Source organism: Nerophis ophidion, linkage group LG21 (assembly GCF_033978795.1).
Source record: "Nerophis ophidion isolate RoL-2023_Sa linkage group LG21, RoL_Noph_v1.0, whole genome shotgun sequence".
Taxonomy (NCBI): Eukaryota; Metazoa; Chordata; class Actinopteri; order Syngnathiformes; family Syngnathidae; genus Nerophis; species Nerophis ophidion.
The window spans coordinates 7,030,082-7,049,470 of NC_084631.1; the positions used below are offsets into that span (position 1 = coordinate 7,030,082).

General features: G+C 39.0%; 1 protein-coding gene across 2 annotated transcripts in view; it reads left to right on the forward strand.

The window, feature by feature from the left end:
* The first annotated feature begins 268 nt into the window (after window positions 1-268).
* cep192 (centrosomal protein 192) overlaps window positions 269-19,389 on the forward strand; it is a 146,364-nt gene continuing 127,243 nt past the window's right edge. For both annotated transcript variants that reach the window (XM_061881703.1, XM_061881704.1), the window contains exons 1-3: window positions 269-515; window positions 5,872-6,069; window positions 11,441-11,554. In XM_061881703.1, coding sequence (XP_061737687.1) covers window positions 5,912-6,069; window positions 11,441-11,554 — 272 coding nt within the window. In that variant the 5' untranslated portion in view covers window positions 269-515; window positions 5,872-5,911. The remainder of the gene's footprint in view (window positions 516-5,871; window positions 6,070-11,440; window positions 11,555-19,389) is intronic.

The window sequence follows — 19,389 nt, forward strand, 5'->3', positions numbered from 1 at the left end:
AAATTGAGCAAATTGGCTATTTCTGGCAATTTATTTAAGTGTGTATCAAACTGGTAGCCCTTCGCATTAATCAGTACCCAAAAAGTAGCTCTTTGTTTCAAAAAGGTTGGTGACCTGTTGGCTGTTATATTCCACGTTTTATTTATTTATTTTTCTTAAATATTATTTGTTTAAAGTGTAGCGGGCCAATAAAAAAATTTGACATATTTTTCGTCCAATTAGAAGTGAGAGTTTGTGAGCGGATAAGCCAATCAAGTGATCGTAAAAGAGCTAACTCCCGCCTCCTCAGAGATGACGTAGTGGCGGGCTTCCTGCTTTCAGTCTCCGAACTTGCATGTTGTTCGTCTTTAACGACGATTTTCAGACATCGACCGAAGTTTAATGTGTGTTTAAATGTGTTTAAATGTGTGTTCGTTAGGTAAAAAGAGTTTAATTTGCAGGTCGGCCGTTATTTGTTGCACCGTTGTTCGCAAAGACGAGACGAGAGGACGCTGCCTCCATTGAACGTTAGTGAAGTAAGTGCCTAAATATTCTCCATTTCTTTATACTTTATACCTTATATAACGTGTTATTTTCATCGCATTCAACACTTTTACACGCTTCGACCAACTTGCACTACCGAACTGCTGTCCTTCGCTTCTCCACCGGAACTATACAACTTTTGTTTTTAGCCAGCAGCTAGTTAGCTAGCTAACAGGGTCTCCAAAATGTGGCCCCTGGGGGCCCATTTATGGCTCGCCACTCAGAACCGTCAAATAACATCAATCTTGGCTCAATTTCTAGAGAAAAAGACCTGTTGAATAATCAAAGAAATCACTTGGGTTCAGTCGAAAAGTTTCGAAATCAATCATCCATCCATTTTCTACCGCTTGTCCCTTTTTGGTGTCGCGCCGGGGGTGCTGGAGCCTATCTCAGCTGCATTCGGGCGGAAGGCGGGCTACACCCTGGACAAGTCGCCAACACAAATAGACAACATTCACACACTAGGGCAGTGGTTCTTAACCTGGGTTCGATCGAACCTTAGGGGTTCGGTAAGCCGGCTTCAGGGGTTCGACGGAGCCTCCTACACGGAGGTATGGACACATCCGAATTATCGTGTAAATGTAAACTTTTCCCCGTCTGCGTATTATGGATACCCCCAAACAATGTTCCCTCTAATTTTCCATCTGATTTGCAGGTTTTTTGATTGATTGATTGAAACTTTTACTAGCAGATTGAAAAGGAAGAGAATACATTATATCAGGGGTCGGGAACCTTTTTGGCTGAGAGAGCCAAATATTTTCAATCAATCAATCAATCAATCAATGTTTACTTATATAGCCCTAAATCACTAGTGTCTCAAAGGGCTGCACAAACCACTACGACATCCTCGGTAGGCCCACATAAGGGCAAGGAAAACTCACACCCAGTGGGACGTCGGTGACAATAATGACTATGAGAACCTTGGAGAGGAGGAAAGCAATGGATGTCGAGCGGGTCTAACATGATACTGTGAAAGTTCAATCTATAATGGATCCAACACAGTCGCAAGAGTCCAGTCCAAAGCGGATCCAACACAGCAGCAAGAGTCCCGTTCACAGCGGAGCCAGCAGGAAACCATCCCAAGCGGAGGCGGATCAGCAGCGCAGAGATGTCCCCAGCCGATACGCAGGCAAGCAGTACATGGCCACCGGATCGGACCGGACCCCCTCCACAAGGGAGAGTGGGACATAGGAGAAAAAGAAAAGAAATGGCAGATCAACTGGTCGAAAAAGGGAGTCTATTTAAAGGCTAGAGTATTTTAAAATGTATTTCCGTAAGAGCCATATAATGTTTTTTTTTTAAAACTGAACACAACTAAAGGCGTGCATTTTTAAGTAAGACCAACATTTCTAGCGTAGTCTCTTATTCTTTGGAATAACATTGTTATTCTGAAACTAACTGTGGAGGGGGCGTGGCCTGCGGGCCAGCAGCAAAGCAGGGTGTGCCAGGACCGGCCTCGAAATTAGCGACATGTCGCTTTGTTATTAGCAGCAGCCAGGAGGAAGGACGGGGTAGGGGCTGGAGCCAGAGCGTGAGCGAGAACGAAATCAACTGAGAGACTTATTTAAAAATAAAACAATATTGTAACCCTGAAACAGGCTCTCATGTCGGTGCTTGGTGGTCTGAAGAACCCCCAGAAGGGCAAGCCCCACACTAACCATTAATAAATAAATAACTTCTTACCATTAATGCAACTTCTAGAACAGGTGTGGTAGAAAAACGGATGGATGGATTATTTTTTTCTATTTTGAACATTATTTTTAACACAGTGATTACAAGTGGAATTGTTCATTACTTATCGTGTCAAGCAATTACAGCTCAGATTTACCTGAGAGCCGGATGCAGTCATCAAAAGAGCCACATCTGGCTCGCGAGCCATAGGTTCTCTACCCCTGCATTATATGAAACGGTACAGTTTACACAGTACAGTACATATTCTGTACGATTGACCACTAAATTTTAACACCCGAATAGGTTTTTCAACTTGTTTAAGTCCGGGTCCACGTTAATCTATTCATGGTAATGTGTGTAATTTGTTGTGAAATCACGCACTGTATTGGTTTTGTTCTGTGAACAAGGTAATGTTCATGCACGGTTCATTTTGTGCACCAGTAAAAAAAACATAAGTTTTTCTTGAATTTGAAAAAAAAACATTTTATTTTTCACTAAAGAAGGGTTCGGTGAATGCTCATATGAAACTGGTGGGGTTCGGTACCTTTTAAGAAGGTTAAGAACCACTGCCCTAGGGGTTCGGTGAGTCGGCCTCAGGGGTTCGACGGAGCCTCTGCCACGGAAATATAGATGCATCCGAATTATCGTGTAAATGAAAACTTTTCCCCGTCTGCGTATTATGGATACCCCCAAACAATGTTCCCTCCAATTTTCCATCTGATTTGCAGGTTTTTTGATTGATTGATTGAAACTTTTACTAGCAGATTGCAAAGGAAGAGAATACATTATATCAGGGGTGCCCACACTTTTTCTGCAGGTGAACTACTTTTCAATTGACCAACTCGAGGGGGTCTACCTCATTTATATATATCATTTATATTTATTTATTTATGAAAGAGACATTTTTGTAAACAAGTTAAATGTGTTTAATGATAATACAAGCATGTGTAACACATATAGATGTCTTTCTTTCATAAAGACAAGAATATAAGTTGGTGTATTACCTGATTCTGATGACTTGCATTGATTGGAATCAGACAGTAATGATGATAACGCCCACATTTTCAAATGGAGGAGAAAAAAAGTTGTCCTTTCTGTACAATACCACATGAAAGTGGTTGGTTTTTGGCATCTAATTCATCCAGCTTCCATACACTTTACAAGAAAAACATTGGCGGCAAATTCCGTAGCTTGCTTGATTGACATTCACGGCACCCGAGGGTCTTGTGAGATGACGCTGGCTGCTGCCAGTTCATTATTATGAAAAAATGACAGAGAGGAAGGCGAGAAACACTTTTTATTTCAACAGACTTTCGCGCCGTCCCTTCCGTCAAAACTCTAAAGGCCGACTGCACATTTCCTATCTTCACAATAAAAGCCCTGCTTCATGCTGCCTGCGCTAACAAAATAAGAGTCTCGGAAAGTGATGTGCCACCAGCTTTCTGAGGGATCGCTTGTGCACGCCAGTTTTCCGAGACTCTGTATTTAGTTAGCGCAGGCAGCATGAAGCAGGGCTTTTATTGTGAAGATAGGAAATGTGCAGTCGGCCTTTAGAGTTTTGACGGAAGGTACGGCGCGAGAGTCTGTTGAAATAAAAAGTGTTTCTCGCCTTCCTCTCGGTCATATTTTCATAATAATGATCTTGCAGCAGCCAGCGTCATCTCACAAGACCCTACGGTACCGTGAACGTCATTTAAGTGACGTCTTGGTGAAGATTGATGATCACTAATTTTTAGGTCTATTTTTTCTAAAAGCCTAGCTGGAGATCGACTGACACACCCCCCGCGGTCGACTGGTAGCTCGCGATCGACGTAATGGGCACCCCTGCATTATATGAAACGGTACAGTTTACACAGTACAGTACATATTCTGTACAATTGACCACTAAATTTTAACACCCGAATAGGTTTTTCAACTTGGGGTCCATGTTAATCAATTCATGGTAATGTGTGTAATTTGTTGTGAAATCACGCACTGTGTTGGTTTTGTTCTGTGAACAAGGTGATGTTCATGCACGGTTCATTTTGTGTACCAGTAAAAAAAACATAAATTTTTCTTGAATTTGAAAAAAAACATTTTATTTTATTTTCTAAAGAAGGGTTCGGTGAATGCTCATATGAAACTGGTGGGGTTCGGTACCTTTAAGAAGGTTAAGAACCACTGCCCTAGGGGTTCGGTGAGTCGGCCTCAGGGGTTCGACGGAGCCTCCGCCACGGAGGTATAGATACATCCGGATTATCGTGTGAATAAAAACTTCTCCCTGTCGGCGTATTATGGATACCCCCAAACATTGTTCTCTCTAATTTTCCATCTGATTTGCAGGTTTTTTGATTGATTGATTGAAACTTTTACTAGCAGATTGCAAAGGAAGAGAATACATTATATGAAACAATACAGTTTACGCAGTACAGTACATATTCTGTACAATTGACCACTAAATGGTAATTACCCCAATAGGCTTTTCAACTTGTTTAAAGGCCTACTGAAATGAGATTATCTTATTTAAAAGGGGATAGCAGGTCCACTCTATGTGTCATACTTAATCATTTTGCGATATTGCCATATTTTTGCTGAAAGGATTTAGTAGAGAACATCCACGATAAAGTTCGCAACTTTTGCTTGCCGACAGAAAAGCCCTGCCTCTACCGGAAGTCACCGACGATGACGTCACATGTTGATGGCTCCTCACATCTTCACATTGTTTTTAATGGGAGCCTCCAACAAAAACAGCTATTCGGACCGAGAAAACGACAATGTCCCCATCAATTTGAGCGAGGATGAAAGATTCATGTTTGAAGATATTGATAGTGACGGACTAGAGAAAAAAAAAAAAAAAGTTTAAAAAAAAATGCGATTGCATTGGGACGGATGTTTTTAGACACATTTACTAGGATAATTCTGGGAAATCCCTTATCTTTCTATTTTTTTGCTAGTGTTTTAGTGAGTTTAACGGTACTTGATAGTCGGAGGTGTGTGTCCACGGGTTTCTTGACGCGCAGTGTCTCAGCGAAGTCGACGGCAGCTTTATGGACGGCACAAGCTCAGCTAATCTCCGGTAAGAAGCGACTTTTTTCCACAATTTTCTCACCGAAACTTGCTGGTTGACATTCGGTTGGGATCCATGTTCGCTGTGATCCACAGTAAAGTTTCACCTCCGTGAATTTTAAACAAGGAATCACCGTGTGTTTGTGTGGCTAAATGCTAAAGCTTCCCAACTCCATCTTTCTACTTTGACTTCTCCAATATTAATTGAACAAATTGCAAAGGATTCAGCAACACAGATGTCCAAAATACTGTGTAATTATGCGGTTAAAGCGACGATTTTTTAGGAGTTTGACACCCCTGGTTTAACTAATTTGTTTAATCCATATTGATATGCTGAAGGTTATAAGTGTTGAAGGTGCAAACACATTTTTTAAGTTAGTTTTTTCTTTGAGTTTGTAATCCCCCTCTTGTTGGGAAGCGTTGCTGGGCAGCAGGGTAGTTAATTTTAATACCAGATCAACAAATTTCTATATTTTGGGTTCAATAAATAAAGGGTTTGAATGTTTTTAAAATGCCATCGTTATGTATTATTCTAACTGATACTTTTTCTTTGTATTTTGAATGTCAAAACACTTAGATTTAATTAGTAAGTGAAGTCTGTGTGAAATGTCATCTTTGTTTGGTTCACTGCAGGTGCTCTTCATGTCTCAACGCTTCCCTTTTATTTCAATAAATGGCTGAGAGTTACAAGTTGGAAGATGAAGCCTTCCCCAGCTTCCTGCTCAAGTCTGTGGATAGCAGCACTTTGGAGAACGTGACACTGGGATCTGGGCTTGGACTACCAGTAGCGGCTTCTACTGTGGCTAAGATTAGACCTCCGTCTAACGACAGGTGTGTGCACGCCTCTCCTATACTGCACTGTATTATCTACTATAATGTTACTTTACTGTAGCTACTAATATTTACATTTTCTGCTATCACTCTCCCATTAAAACGTTACACAGAAAACTACTTGGAATCCTGCAAAATGGCATATTAATGTACCTTAACATCCTACCGCACATAGGTAGATTTGTGTCTTGTACAAGCTGGTACGTTTTTAGTAGTTGTAAAAGTAATAATAATAGCACTGGTAGAAGTAGTAGAAGTAAAGTTGGTAGTAGTAGCCACACTGTTGATCGTACAAGTAAGGTTGGTAGTAGTAGTAACACTGTTGGTAGTAGTTGTAGCACCGTTGGTAGCACATGTAAAGTTGGTTGTTGTAGTAGCAGTGTTGGTAGTACAGGTCAAATTGGTAGTAGTAGTGGACTGTTGGTAGTAAAAGTAAAGTTGGTAGTAGTAGTAGCGGCACTGTTATTTGTACAAGTAAAGTTGGTCGTAGCACTGTTAGTAGTGGTACTAAAAGTAGAGTTGGTAGTAGTAGTAGCACTGTTAGTAATGGTAGTACAAGTCAAGTCAGTAATAGTAATAGCGCTGTGGTAGTACAAGTAGAACTGGCAGTAGTAGCACTGTTAGTACAAATAAAGTTGATTGTAGTAGCACTGTTGGTGGTAATAAAAGTAAAGTGGATACTAGGAGCACTGTTAGTAGTAATACAAGTAAATTTGATAGTAGTAACCCTTTTAGTAGTATTAAAAGTAAAGTTCATAGTAAAAAAAAAACTGTTAGTAGGAAAAGTAAAGTTTATAGTAGTAGCACTGTTTGTAGTAATAAAAGTAAAGTTGATGGTAATAGCACTGTTATAGTAATAAAAGTAAAGTTGATAGTAGTAGCACTGTTGGTGGTAATAAAAGTATAGTCAATACTAGTAGCACTGTTAGTAGTAATACAAGTAAATTTGATAGTAGTACTAAAAGTAAAGTTCATAGTAAAAAAAACTGTTAGTAGGAAAAGTAAAGTTTATAGTAGTAGCACTGTTTGTAGTAATAAAAGTAAAGTTGATGGTAGTAGCACTGTTAGTAGTAATAAAAGTAAAGTTGATAATAGTAGCACTGTTGGTGGTAATAAAAGTAAAGTTGATACTAGCAGCACTGTTAGTAGTAATACAAGTAAATTTGATAGTAGTAGCTCTTTTAGTAGTACTAAAAGTAAAGTTCATAGTAAAAAAAACTTAGTAGGAAAAGTAAAGTTTATAGTAGTAGCACTGTTTGCAGTAATAAAATTAAAGTTGATGGTAATAGCACTGTTAGTAGTAATAAAAGTAAAGTTTATAGTAGTAGCACTTTTAGTAGTACTAAAAGTAAAGTTGATAGTAATAACACTGTTAGTAGTAGGAAAAGTAAAGCACATAGTAGTAGCTTTGTGTGTAGTAATAAACGTAAAGTTGATAGTAGTAGCACTTTTAGTAGTACTAAAAGTAAAGTTCATAGTAAAAAAACTGTTAGTAGGAAAAGTAAAGTTTATAGTAGTAGCACTGTTTGTAGTAATAAATGTAAAGTTGAGGGTAATAGGACTGTTAGTAGTAATAACAGTAAAGTTGATAGTAGTAGCACTTTTAGTAGTACTAAAAGTAAAGTTGATAGTAATAACAGTTAGTAGTAGGAAAAGTAAAGCACATAGTAGTAGTTTTGTGTGTAGTAATAAACGTAAAATTGATAGTAGTATCACTTTTAGTAGTACTAAAAGTAAAGTTGATAGTAATAACACTGTTAGTAGTAGGAAAAGTAAAGCACATAGTAGTAGCACTGTTTGTAGTAATAAAGTTGATAATAGTAGAACTGTTAGTTGTAATAAAAGTAAAGTTGATAGTAGTAGCACTGTTAGTGGTATTAAAAGTAAAGTTAGTAGCAGGAGTACTGTTTTGTATTTTATGTGTATTTAAAGTAGGGATGGGTACCGAATTCGGTACTTTAGGCACAGAGCGAATTTTGTTGGTAAGTCCGGTTGCGTCACGTATACAATCAGTCAAGTAGCACTCAGGGCGGACTTAGCCAAACTCCCTTTAAGTAATGTTGCAATTTTCAACAACAACAAAGCAAACATACTTTGTAGAAAACACTCAAACGTAAAATAAGGATCCACTATTCAAAAATTTGTTAGCTTGATGCTAGTTTACATTGGATTTTTCATAGACAGGCTACTAGTAATTTTACCTGGTGATTTCAACAGCTCTAAATTTGGTAAGGAAAACTACAACTAAGATAAATGTTACAATCTTACAGCTGGTGTGTAATCATTAAAATCCTTACAGGATATACTTTGTAGGGCGCAACATAAAACATTTAGCTCCCTGGAAAAAGCTCCTTCTTCCTTCGAGAACATACAATAGATAGCCTTTGCAGTACTAACATCTAACGTCTTGGAAGTGAAACAAGATATGACTGCTCATTTTTATTAAATGTTTTATTCATTCAACAATAAAAATTCATCAACACACACAAAATTAGCAAAAATTGGTACTGTATCGCTTCAGATGCCCAATGAAAAGTGCTATGTAAATACATTTTAATTTGAATTCATGTTTTAACTGGGTGTTTGAGGTCTTTGACTGGTAGGGATTTGATATTCCCAAACGAGTCGGCTCTTTTGGATGGTTCTTTTTCAATTAGTGACGTGGTTCACAGTTGTTAGATTGAGACCCGTTCTTACTCCTGAGAAACTGATGCGAAAGTGATTGAATCATTAAAATAAGCCTTTTTCCCCCCAAGGTCACAGTGGAACTATGCCAATGAGCATGTGTTCTGAAAATGAATGAATGAATGAATGAAATAAGTTTATTTCGGTCATATAATCAATCAAATCAAATCAATCAACCATTTTGTGTGATCAGTTTTACAGTACATGTTATATGTATACAATAATGCACATTTACACACGAAAGAAAATAAAAAGAATGACCAAAAAAGGAATAGGCTGAAGCCAAAGCTTATATTTGCCTATCCTATACCTTCACAGAAGATTAGATTACCTGGAACATCAACGTTAAAAAAAAATCACAAAAAAAAATCAATGGGATGAAAGTAATTGTTACTATATTTTATAATTTTCAATTATTTCACCTTTCAATGTTTTCTTAAACCTTACCAAAGAAGTGCATGTCTTCAGCTCATCACTGAGCTTGTTCCACCATTTAACTCCTAAAACTGTAATACATTTGTATTTTATATTTGTTCTCGCTTTACCTATTTCAAAAATCGATATCCCCCGTAAATGATAGTTTTCACCTCTTAAATGAAATAGCCTGAGAATACAAGCTAGAAGGCTGTTGTTCTTTACTCGAAACATAATTTCCATTGTTTTTAAAAACACAATGTTTGAAAATTTTAACACATTTGAACTCATAAATAATGGATTGGTATGTTCATAGTAGCAAGCTTTGTGTATTATTCTAATGACCCTTTTTTGAAGTTTTATTATTGGGTCTATGTTTGTTTTATAAACATTTCCCCAAATGTCAACACAATACGTTAAATATGGAAAAATAAAAGAATAACACAACATATGCAGGCATGTCTTATTCAGTAGTTCATTAAAGGTATATTAGATTTGACCCTAACAATGATTTGCTTCGTCACCAATAACACAAAAGATAAGATAATTTTTTTTTGTTTTCAAATATAGTATTTGATGTATATTGCATTTTTTTTAGCATCTTTAATGTGCACAACGTATAAAAAAGGCAATTGCATGCTTTCATTTTTCAATATGCAGCTCTTGTTTAAACTTTAAGCTATAAAGTTAAGTTATAAAGTACCAATGATTGTCACACACACACACACACACACACACACACACACACACACACACACACACACACACACACACACACACACACACACACACACGAGGTGTGGCGAAATTATTGACCCATCACGCTTGATCACCCCTTGACACCCATTGTCAACTGTCTATGTGACGTCAAGGCTTGGTTAGCACAGAATTTTTTTAATAATGAATGAGGGGAAAACGGAAATTTCAGTTTTTGGTCCGGCCCTCACTGACTTGGGACCATTGCAAAATGATGTGCGTCCCAAAGTCACCAGCCTTGGCGTCACTATAAACAGCGATTTTAAACTTGACGAAAAGTGAATGGCGTTTTAAAATCGTGTTTTTATCACCTTCGTCTTTTAGTAAAGTTTAAACCGTTTTTATCTTTTAACCTTTTTGAACAAGTCGTGCATGCTTTTATTTGAAGTGGCCTGGACTACTGCAATGCAGTTTATGCTGGCATTAGCCAAAAAGCTCTCTCCCGGTTGCAGTTAGTCCAGAACGCGGCAGCAGGACTTTTAACAGGGGCCAGGAAACGCCAGCATATAACCCCAACTCTTCAGAGTTTGCACTGGCTCCCTGTTCATTTTGGAATTGATTTTAAAACATTGCTGTTTGTTTTTAAATCTTTACATGGACTGGCACCTCAGTATATCTCGGACCTCATCCAAATTTACACTCCTGCGCGCGCTCTGAGGTCCGAGAGCCAGTTCCAGCTCGTGGTGCCCAAGACCAGACTTAAGACCAGGGGAGACAGGGCCTTCTCTGTGGTCGGCCCTAAGCTCTGGAACACTCTGCCCCTCCATGTTCAAACTGCTTCCACAGTGGAGTGTTTTAAGTCTCGTCTTAAGACCCACTTTTATTCTTTGGCTTTTAACACTGCGTGAGTTGTGTGGTCCTCTGTTGTCCTCTGTGTTTTTATACACTTTGATTTCTATTTTACTGTTTTAATTGATTTTACCCTTTATATTGTTTTTAATCATATTTATTTTTATATTGGTTTTATATTTATTTATTTTTTGTTTTTATTCAGTCATTGGTGGAGCATAATATTGTTTTTTAATATTGTTTTTAACATGGCTGTGCAGCACTTAGGAAACGTTCTTGTTGTTTAAATGTGCTATATAAATAAAGTGGATTGGATTGGATTGGATTGGGATGTGAGGGGAGTAGTGAGCAGCAGTGGTGGCTGGCCCGGTTATAATTTTTTGGTGATTTAACCACCAATTCCAACCTTTGATGCTGAGTGCCATGCAGGTAGGTAATTGGTCCCATTTTTATAGTCTTTGGTATGACTCGGCTGGGTTTGAACTCACGACCTACCGATCTCAGGGCGGACACTCTAACCACGTAATAGCCTAAATGATAAAGAAAGTCATTCTTAAATTTTACTCTGTGTGTTCTGATGTGACCAATGTGTTCTTCAAGTCCCCTGGGATAGGCTCTTGTTCTCCCATGATCGCAGGAGTGAACACCAGCTCTGTATGAAACGTGTATGTTTTGTGATGGAAGTTGGTGTCAATATGCTGATATACTTTGCTGTCACAATGAACAGAGGAGATTGTGCTGAGGCGTCCTACCTGGAGGAAAGAACACGGCAGCAGGAAACCTCCCAAGCATCACAATCCATGCAGTACAAGTTTGCCCTCAGTTTCAAAGAGGATATGATGTGAGTAAAACATTATTTTTTCCTTGATAGCCTCTTAAAACGCAGGTGCAAAAATAAGGAAACCATAAGAAATGCTGAATAAAGTGTAACAAAATAGTGCAAAGTGTGAAAATGTAAACAGAGAGAAACGATTTTCTGCAGGTTTAGTGCCAGGAAGTTGTGCTTTAAAGCAGGGTTTCTTAACCTTTTCGACCCCAGGGCCCAACTTTTCTACTACAAAGGAGCCTGGGGCCCACTCAAATATTAATACTGAATTGGTAATCTTACTCTTGATTTTAATACCATTCGAAAACGACATTGCTCATATAAAAATAAATACAAATAAACATAAATTAATATGAAAAAATAACAAATGGATGGATAAAATAAAATGCATACATTCTAACTGAATTTAATGATAAATCCTTAATGTTTCTTGAATATACTCTCAATAAAATTAAAGTGCAAATGAAAATACAGCTTCAACACTTGAGTCATAATTTTTGTGCTTAAGAATCTTCTCTGGCTTTAGCTCCAGATTTCTTCTGTTTGATATTGTCATTACTGCCACAAATGGTGAACATGTGTATTACAACTGAGTACGACCGCGGCCCATACGCACCACAGCTGAGAAAGGGAATTTAATTTTGCGGCCCAGCAATAAGGGTGAGCGCAGCTAAGGTGGTTTAGTATTGGCAGTCTTGATGGGGATGAGCGCCTTGCATCATTTACAGACTGACCACAGTCCCTTTTTGAAAAAACAAAACAAAAAACTGGAATAATATTGAGGTGACTTTTCCTTGTTTTAGCCACAATTTCTTCGCTCTTCTCACTCCATGCAAAGAATCAACCACAAGACGGCGCAAACAAGCCTGATAGTTGATACTGTTACCTGATTGGTTGTTAGCGTGTCACTCCTACTGACAGGGTTTGTACAGGTGCTTAAAAACCTTGAAAATGCTTGGATTTTAATGTTGTGTTTTCAAGGTTTGAAAAATGCTTGAACTTTGGGTGAAGTGCTTGTAAATGCTTGGAACTGTTCATTATATTTCTCAGCAGTCTGACTCAATAGGCAAATTATAATATGGACACAAAATAATTTAAGTTTCCTCAAAAATTAAAGCTACCCGCTTGATCTTTTGGCTTTGCACGAGCCCTTATGTCAGGTTGTTGTCATGCCAGAAATACGGCTCTGTGTCGCCCCCAAGAGGACAGTGATGCATCGGTGCAACATGCCGGGAGGTTGTTGTTTTAATGAACATTGGATGGAAAATTACAAATCCAAACTTTGGATAAAACATGGACCAAATCCACGTCTAGCCTGCTGCAAAGTATGCAAAAAGGAAATCCAGCTTTTCCCAATTGGAGAGTCGGCTCTCTCGAGTTATATGAAAGGAATGCCACAGAGATTACTAGCCCTACAAGTTAGCTAAAGTTTTGTGTTCTAACCTTTTGGTAGGTGCTAGACCTAAGGTGGGGAAACTTTTTGCCAGGAGGGCCGAATTGGGTCAGGAACAGATGGATGGAGTGTTTGTGTGAAATAATATAAATTACATGTAAAAGCCATTACGTGAGAGGATTTGGCCTACAAACATGTAACATATCATGAGTAGGCAGTAGAGATGCACGGTTTGCGGTCACAACCGCAGAGTCCGCGGATAAACCGCGGGTCGGGCGGGTGACATGACAAAAAAATAGATTTTAAATAGATTCGGGCGGGTGGCGGTTCAACCAATTCGGAAATATATATTGTAATAATCCCAGGAATGTGGGCTCATACAACTTCTTTCGGTTGTCTTGTCTTTATTGCACAGGATGTAATACAACCACACAACAGCTCTCATGTCTCTAACGCTTTTCCCGGGACAACTCAAACTCGCACTTCCTGTCGACAAGGTCACTTCCCTATCTCTCCCGAAAGTCCCGCCCCTCAGCCGAAGTCATTTGCTAACACCCCGTAGCCAGCCGCTACATTATACATAGTTAAATGTTATGTTGAAGAGGTTCATTTAGCCTACTGACGTGTATTTATAAATGGTTGATTTATATAGGCTGGTAGGTAAAGTGTTGTACCTGACCACTCTTGATGGTTAAATCCATATATCACGTCACAGACAACGTCACGCTAACATCACTGATGAAGGCTGCAGAAGCAAGGTAGCCCGAACTTGTCAGGTACAACACTTTACCTTACTAGCTTATAGAAATCAACCATTTATAAATAGTTAAATGTTGTTACCCACATACGATAAACGAGCAGCACTCTTTAAAACAGTATGTGGGCATACCTTTATTTTGAAGTGTCACGTTTGGTCTGTCGACGGATATGGCCAACGAGGTATTTGTCATTTGTTGGTATTTTACTTGGTAAAATGTTTGATCCACATGCTGTGCATGTTATAATTTTTACGTTTGTAACGTGCTTTATTTATTACAGTTTTCACGGTGAATTTGAAGGGAAAGGAAGCCTTCAAATAAATGGGTTCAAGAAAGCCATTGTGTCTGTGCTGTTTGGAGGGAGTTACACTTTCTAACCTCACTAATGCCTTGCATCGTCTATATTAGATAAATAACAACGGGGGGGTGGCGGACGGGTGTGGTTTTGATGAAATGTTGGTTTGGTTGGATGACGACTTTAGTGATGCGGTTGCGGATGGTATAATTGTCTATCCGCGCATCTCTAGTAGGCAGCAAGGCTCATTGTACAGTTTTTTTTTTTTTCAAATGCATTAATTTAATTTGCTTTAAGAATAAACACAGTAGAGAAATTCATAGTATATATTTGATTTACTTGAATTATTTACATTTGATTATCACAGAATAACAGCAGAGAAACTCAGTTTTGTTGATCTCCCTTTTTGGCCAATACATCAAAGTCTGGATGGAGTTTGGTTGTGGCAATTCTCAGGATAGCGCCGAGATGCTGGTCAGTTAACCTGGATCTGTGACGGGATTTCTTGATGTTCAGGACGCTGAATGTTTGCTCACAGACGTAGGTCGAGCCAAACAAAGGTAGCATCTTCTGTAGCAAATAGGCAGCTGATATTGTATTCTTTGTAAACCGCGACAGTTTCTTGGCATATATCATGATCGGACTTCAGTAAAAAAAAGTATTTCGTTGTCCATTCTGCATTAAATACTCGGCACTCACTGTCCACTTTTCTTTGCTTTGATAAGCTCGTTTTTACAGAGGGGCTCACAGGCAACGTACCCTCTAAGTTGCGCGCCTGCGCAATTGCGCACTACTCACGCGTCCACTGCGCACAGTAAATTAACCCTGTGCAGAAAATCAAAAATCCCATCTGAACTTTAAACAAAATAAACACATTACAATTTATTCTGTGTGATTTTGCAATGCAACTCTATGAGTGACAAGAGACAACAAGAGTGGCCCCGATGAATAGAACAATCTCTGTCAACACAGTTCAATTATCGTCTGTCGAGACACTTTAGGGACAGGAATTCCGTCAATCACTTTATTGAGCAAAACTGTTTGTAACCACACCAAAAACATGAGTAAAACAAACTTTTATCTATAAAAACTGGTAATTTTCTGCCATACAAACCAGGCTTAAACCAACTTTGTCATCCGTCGTTTCCGCAGAAGCCGCTTTCTCTCTCACCTGCACCAACACAAGCACTCATGGCACTTAGCCAGTGTTGCGTTTATGGCCACACAAAAAGTCGGACAACCCCAACGCCACACAATGTGTAAATGCCAGGTTGTAACACTCAGACTCTTCAATCAATCAATCAATGTTTACTTATATAGCCCTAAATCACTAGTGTCTCAAAGGGCTGCACAAACCACCACGACATCCTCGGTAGGAAAACTCACACCCAGTGGGACATTGGTGACAATAATGACCCAGTGGGACGTCGGTGACAATGATGACTATGAGAACCTTAGAGAGGAGGAAAGCAATGGATGTCGAGCGGATCTAACATGATACTGTGAAAGTTCATACAGGCGTAATGTGATCAAACTTTCTTGTTCTTGTCAAAAGTCTAGCAGCCGCATTTTGTACCAACTGTAATCTTTTAATGCTAGACATGGGGAGACCCGAAAATAATACGTTACAGTAGTCGAGGCGAGACGTAACAAACGCATGGATAATGATCTCAGCGTCTTTAGTGGACAGAATGGAGCGAATTTTAGCGATATTACGGAGATGAAAGAAGGCCGTTTTAGTAACGCTTTTAATGTGTGCCTCAAAGGAGAGAGTTGGGTCGAAGATAACACCCAGATTCTTTACCGTGTCGCCTTGTTTAATTGTTTGGTTGTCAAATGTTAGAGTTGTATTATTAAATAGAGTTCGGTGTCTAGCAGGACCGATAATCAGCATTTCCGTTTTTTTGGCGTTGAGTTGCAAAAAGTTAGCGGACATCCATTGTTTAATTTCATTAAGACACGCCTCCAGCTGACTACAATCCGGCGTGTTGGTCAGCTTTAGGGGCATGTAGAGTTGGGTGTCATCAGCATAACAGTGAAAGCTAATACCGTATTTGCGTATGATGTCACCTAGCGGCAGCATGTAGATGCTGAAGAGTGCAGGGCCAAGGACCGAACCCTGGGGAACTCCACACGTTACCTTAACGTAGTCCGAGGTCACATTGTTATGGGAGACACACTGCATCCTATCAGTAAGATAAGAGTTAAACCAAGACAGGGCTAAGTCTGACATACCAATTCGTGTTTTGATACGTTCTAATAAAATATTATGATCGACGGTATCGAAAGCAGCGCTAAGATCGAGGAGCAGCAACATAGATGACGCATCAGAATCCATCGTTAGCAATAGATCATTAGTCATTTTTGCGAGGGCTGTCTCCGTGGAGTGATTTGCCCTGAAACCGGATTGAAAGGTTTCACATAGATTGTTAGACGCTAAGTGTTCATTTAACTGCTCCGCAACAATTTTTTCAAGGATTTTTGAAATAAAGGGAAGGTGAGACACCGGTCGGTAGTTTACCATGAGGTCAGGATCGAGGTTAGGTCTTTTAAGAAGAGGATGAATAACCGCTTTTTTGAATGCTAGGGGAACAGTGCCCGAGGAGAGTGATAAGTTTATAATATTTAGCACTGATGGACCTAATAATACAAAGAGCTCCTTGATCAGTTTCCCAGGAAGAGGGTCAAGTAAACATGTTGTCTGTTTTATTCCATTTACACGTTGTAACAATTCCTCTAATGTTATTTCCTCAAAACGAGAGAAAGTATTTTGGAGGGCAGTATCCGCCGTATATACAATCGTGTCAGTGTTAATAGAACCCCGTTGTAGCTGGGACGCATTGTCTTTAATCTCCTTTCTAATGACTTCAATTTTCTTACTAAAGAATTGCATAAAGTCATCAGCTGAGTGGGTTGAGCTACTGGAAGGAGTCCCTTGTTGGGTTAGCGATGCTACCGTACTAAACAAAAATTTAGGATCGTTTTTATTACGGTGGATGAGATTTGAGTAATATTTGGCTTTAGCTAAGGTAAGCATGCGTTTATAAGTTATTAAACCATCACTCCATGCTTGATGGTGCACCTCAAGTTTAGTCGTGCGCCATTTGCGTTCCAGCTTTCTACATAATAATTTCTGAGCTCTAGTGTCTTCTGTAAACCACGGGGTGCGCTTTTTTGGGGCCTTTTTTAACTTTAGCGGTGCTATGTTATCAATGGTTTCGCGCAGGGCGTCGTTAAAGTTGTTAGTGAGGTTATCAATAGAGCCCACATACTTTGGGAATGGTGCCATTACCGAGGGCAGTAGGTCAGCAAGAGTTGTCGTTGTGGCCGTATTAATGTAGCGGCTGCTATAGCAGTTATTATTATTATTAGTTTGACGAACATGCGTCTGAACCTCGAATTTTATAAGGTAATGATCAGACAATACTTTAGTATACGGGAGTATCGTAACTTTGGAAACGTTGATGCCCCTGACAAGCACTAGGTCTATCGTATTACCGTTGCGATGCGTGGGTTCATTTATTATTTGTGTGAGACCACAGCTATCAATTACAGTCTGGAGCGCTATGCACGGTGGGTCCGATGGGGTATTCATATGGATATTAAAGTCCCCCATTATGATTATATTATCGGCGTGTGTCACTAGATCAGCAACGAACTCTGAGAATTCATTAATAAAGTCCGAATAGGGCCCTGGACTCTTCAATCAGATGTGTGCTTATTTTACTGCCATTTATTAAGAATGTTAATCTAAGGATATCATTCATGAAATATTGTCACTAGATTTCATAAATGCTAATAAAAAGATGTATTTTACAGACAGAAAGTTACATGAACTAAATGTAATCTCTGAAAGGGGTAACATTTCTTTTAAAGACAGGACCCGCAACCAGACATCGAATACTAGCACATAGTTCATGAAAAACATGTTTTTTTGTCATTGTCATTTCTAAGAGGGCAAAATCACTCATATCAGAAAATTATTTTAATAAAACATTCAAGTTGTTATGATGTCAGGTTTGGGACAGGTGTGGCCACAGTGTGCACGTCTGCTGTTGCTCACATGTGCTCCACTGAATCCTCACACACTCATGAAAAATTAGAGGGAACATTGCTCACAAGACAAAGCTAAAGAGAAGAAGGAAGTAATATCCCACAAGCCCAAAAGGTCAATGAGCGCCATGTAGTGGGGAAACGTGGTGTTACAGGGATATGGTGAAACGAACGAGGTTTACCGACGATAATAATATGAAATGTAATCTAATAATATAATTTAATGGGTGGCTCCTCTTTAAGGATACTCAAGCGCTGAAAACGCATATGGTAGGCAGAAACCTTAACATTGATAAGAGTTTTTTGTAAAAAAAAAAAAAACACTTTTTACTATTTTTTTTTCAATAATTTGGACAAGTTCCGCGGGCCGGATTAAAACGTTCAACGGGCTGTTGTTTGCCCATGTCTGTGCTAGACCTAAACTGTGAGATCAGTGCTAGGTTACGTGTTAATTATGGACAGTTACTAAGAGCTATGAAAGGAAAAAAGCGAGCGTTTGTCAATGATAAATTATAATTTATAATAATTCCCTCAACTAAAAATCTAAGCTCAGTTGACGTAAGGTAAACACTGACTGCCATGGATAGCCTAAAGTTGCAAGGTTGTGAATGACATAGTCTTAAGACATAGCCTAATAGAAAATAAGTTGACATTTATATTTTCATGTTTAATCAGCTGATTTTATTTTCATTGGTAACATTTAGATCAGGGGTGCCCACACTTTTTCTGCAGGCAAGCTACTTTTCAATTGACCAACTCGAGGGGATCTACCTCATTTATATATATCATTTATATTTATTTATTTATGAAAGAGACATTTTTATAAACAAGTTAAATGTGTTTAATGATAATACAAGCATGTGTAACACATATAGATGTCTTTCTTTCACAAAGACAAGAATATAAGTTGGTGTATTACCTGATTCTGATGACTTGCATTGATTGGAATCAGACAGTAATGATGATGACGCCCACATTTTCAAATGGAGGAGAAAAAAAGTTGTCCTTTCTGTACAATACCACATGAAAGTGGTTGGTTTTTGGCATCTAATTCATCCAGCTTCCATACACTTTACAAGAAAAACATTGGCGGCAAATTCCGTAGCTTGCTTGATTGACATTCACGGCACCCGAGGGTCTTGTGAGATGACGCTGGCTGCTGCCAGTTCATTATTATGAAAAAATGACAGAGAGGAAGGCGAGAAACACTTTTTATTTCAACAGACTTTCGCGCCGTCCCTTCCGTCAAAACTCCAAAGGCCGACTGCACATTTCCTATCTTCACAATAAAAGCCCTGCTTCATGCTGCCTGCGCTAACAAAATAAGAGTCTCGGAAAGCTGGCGTGCTCA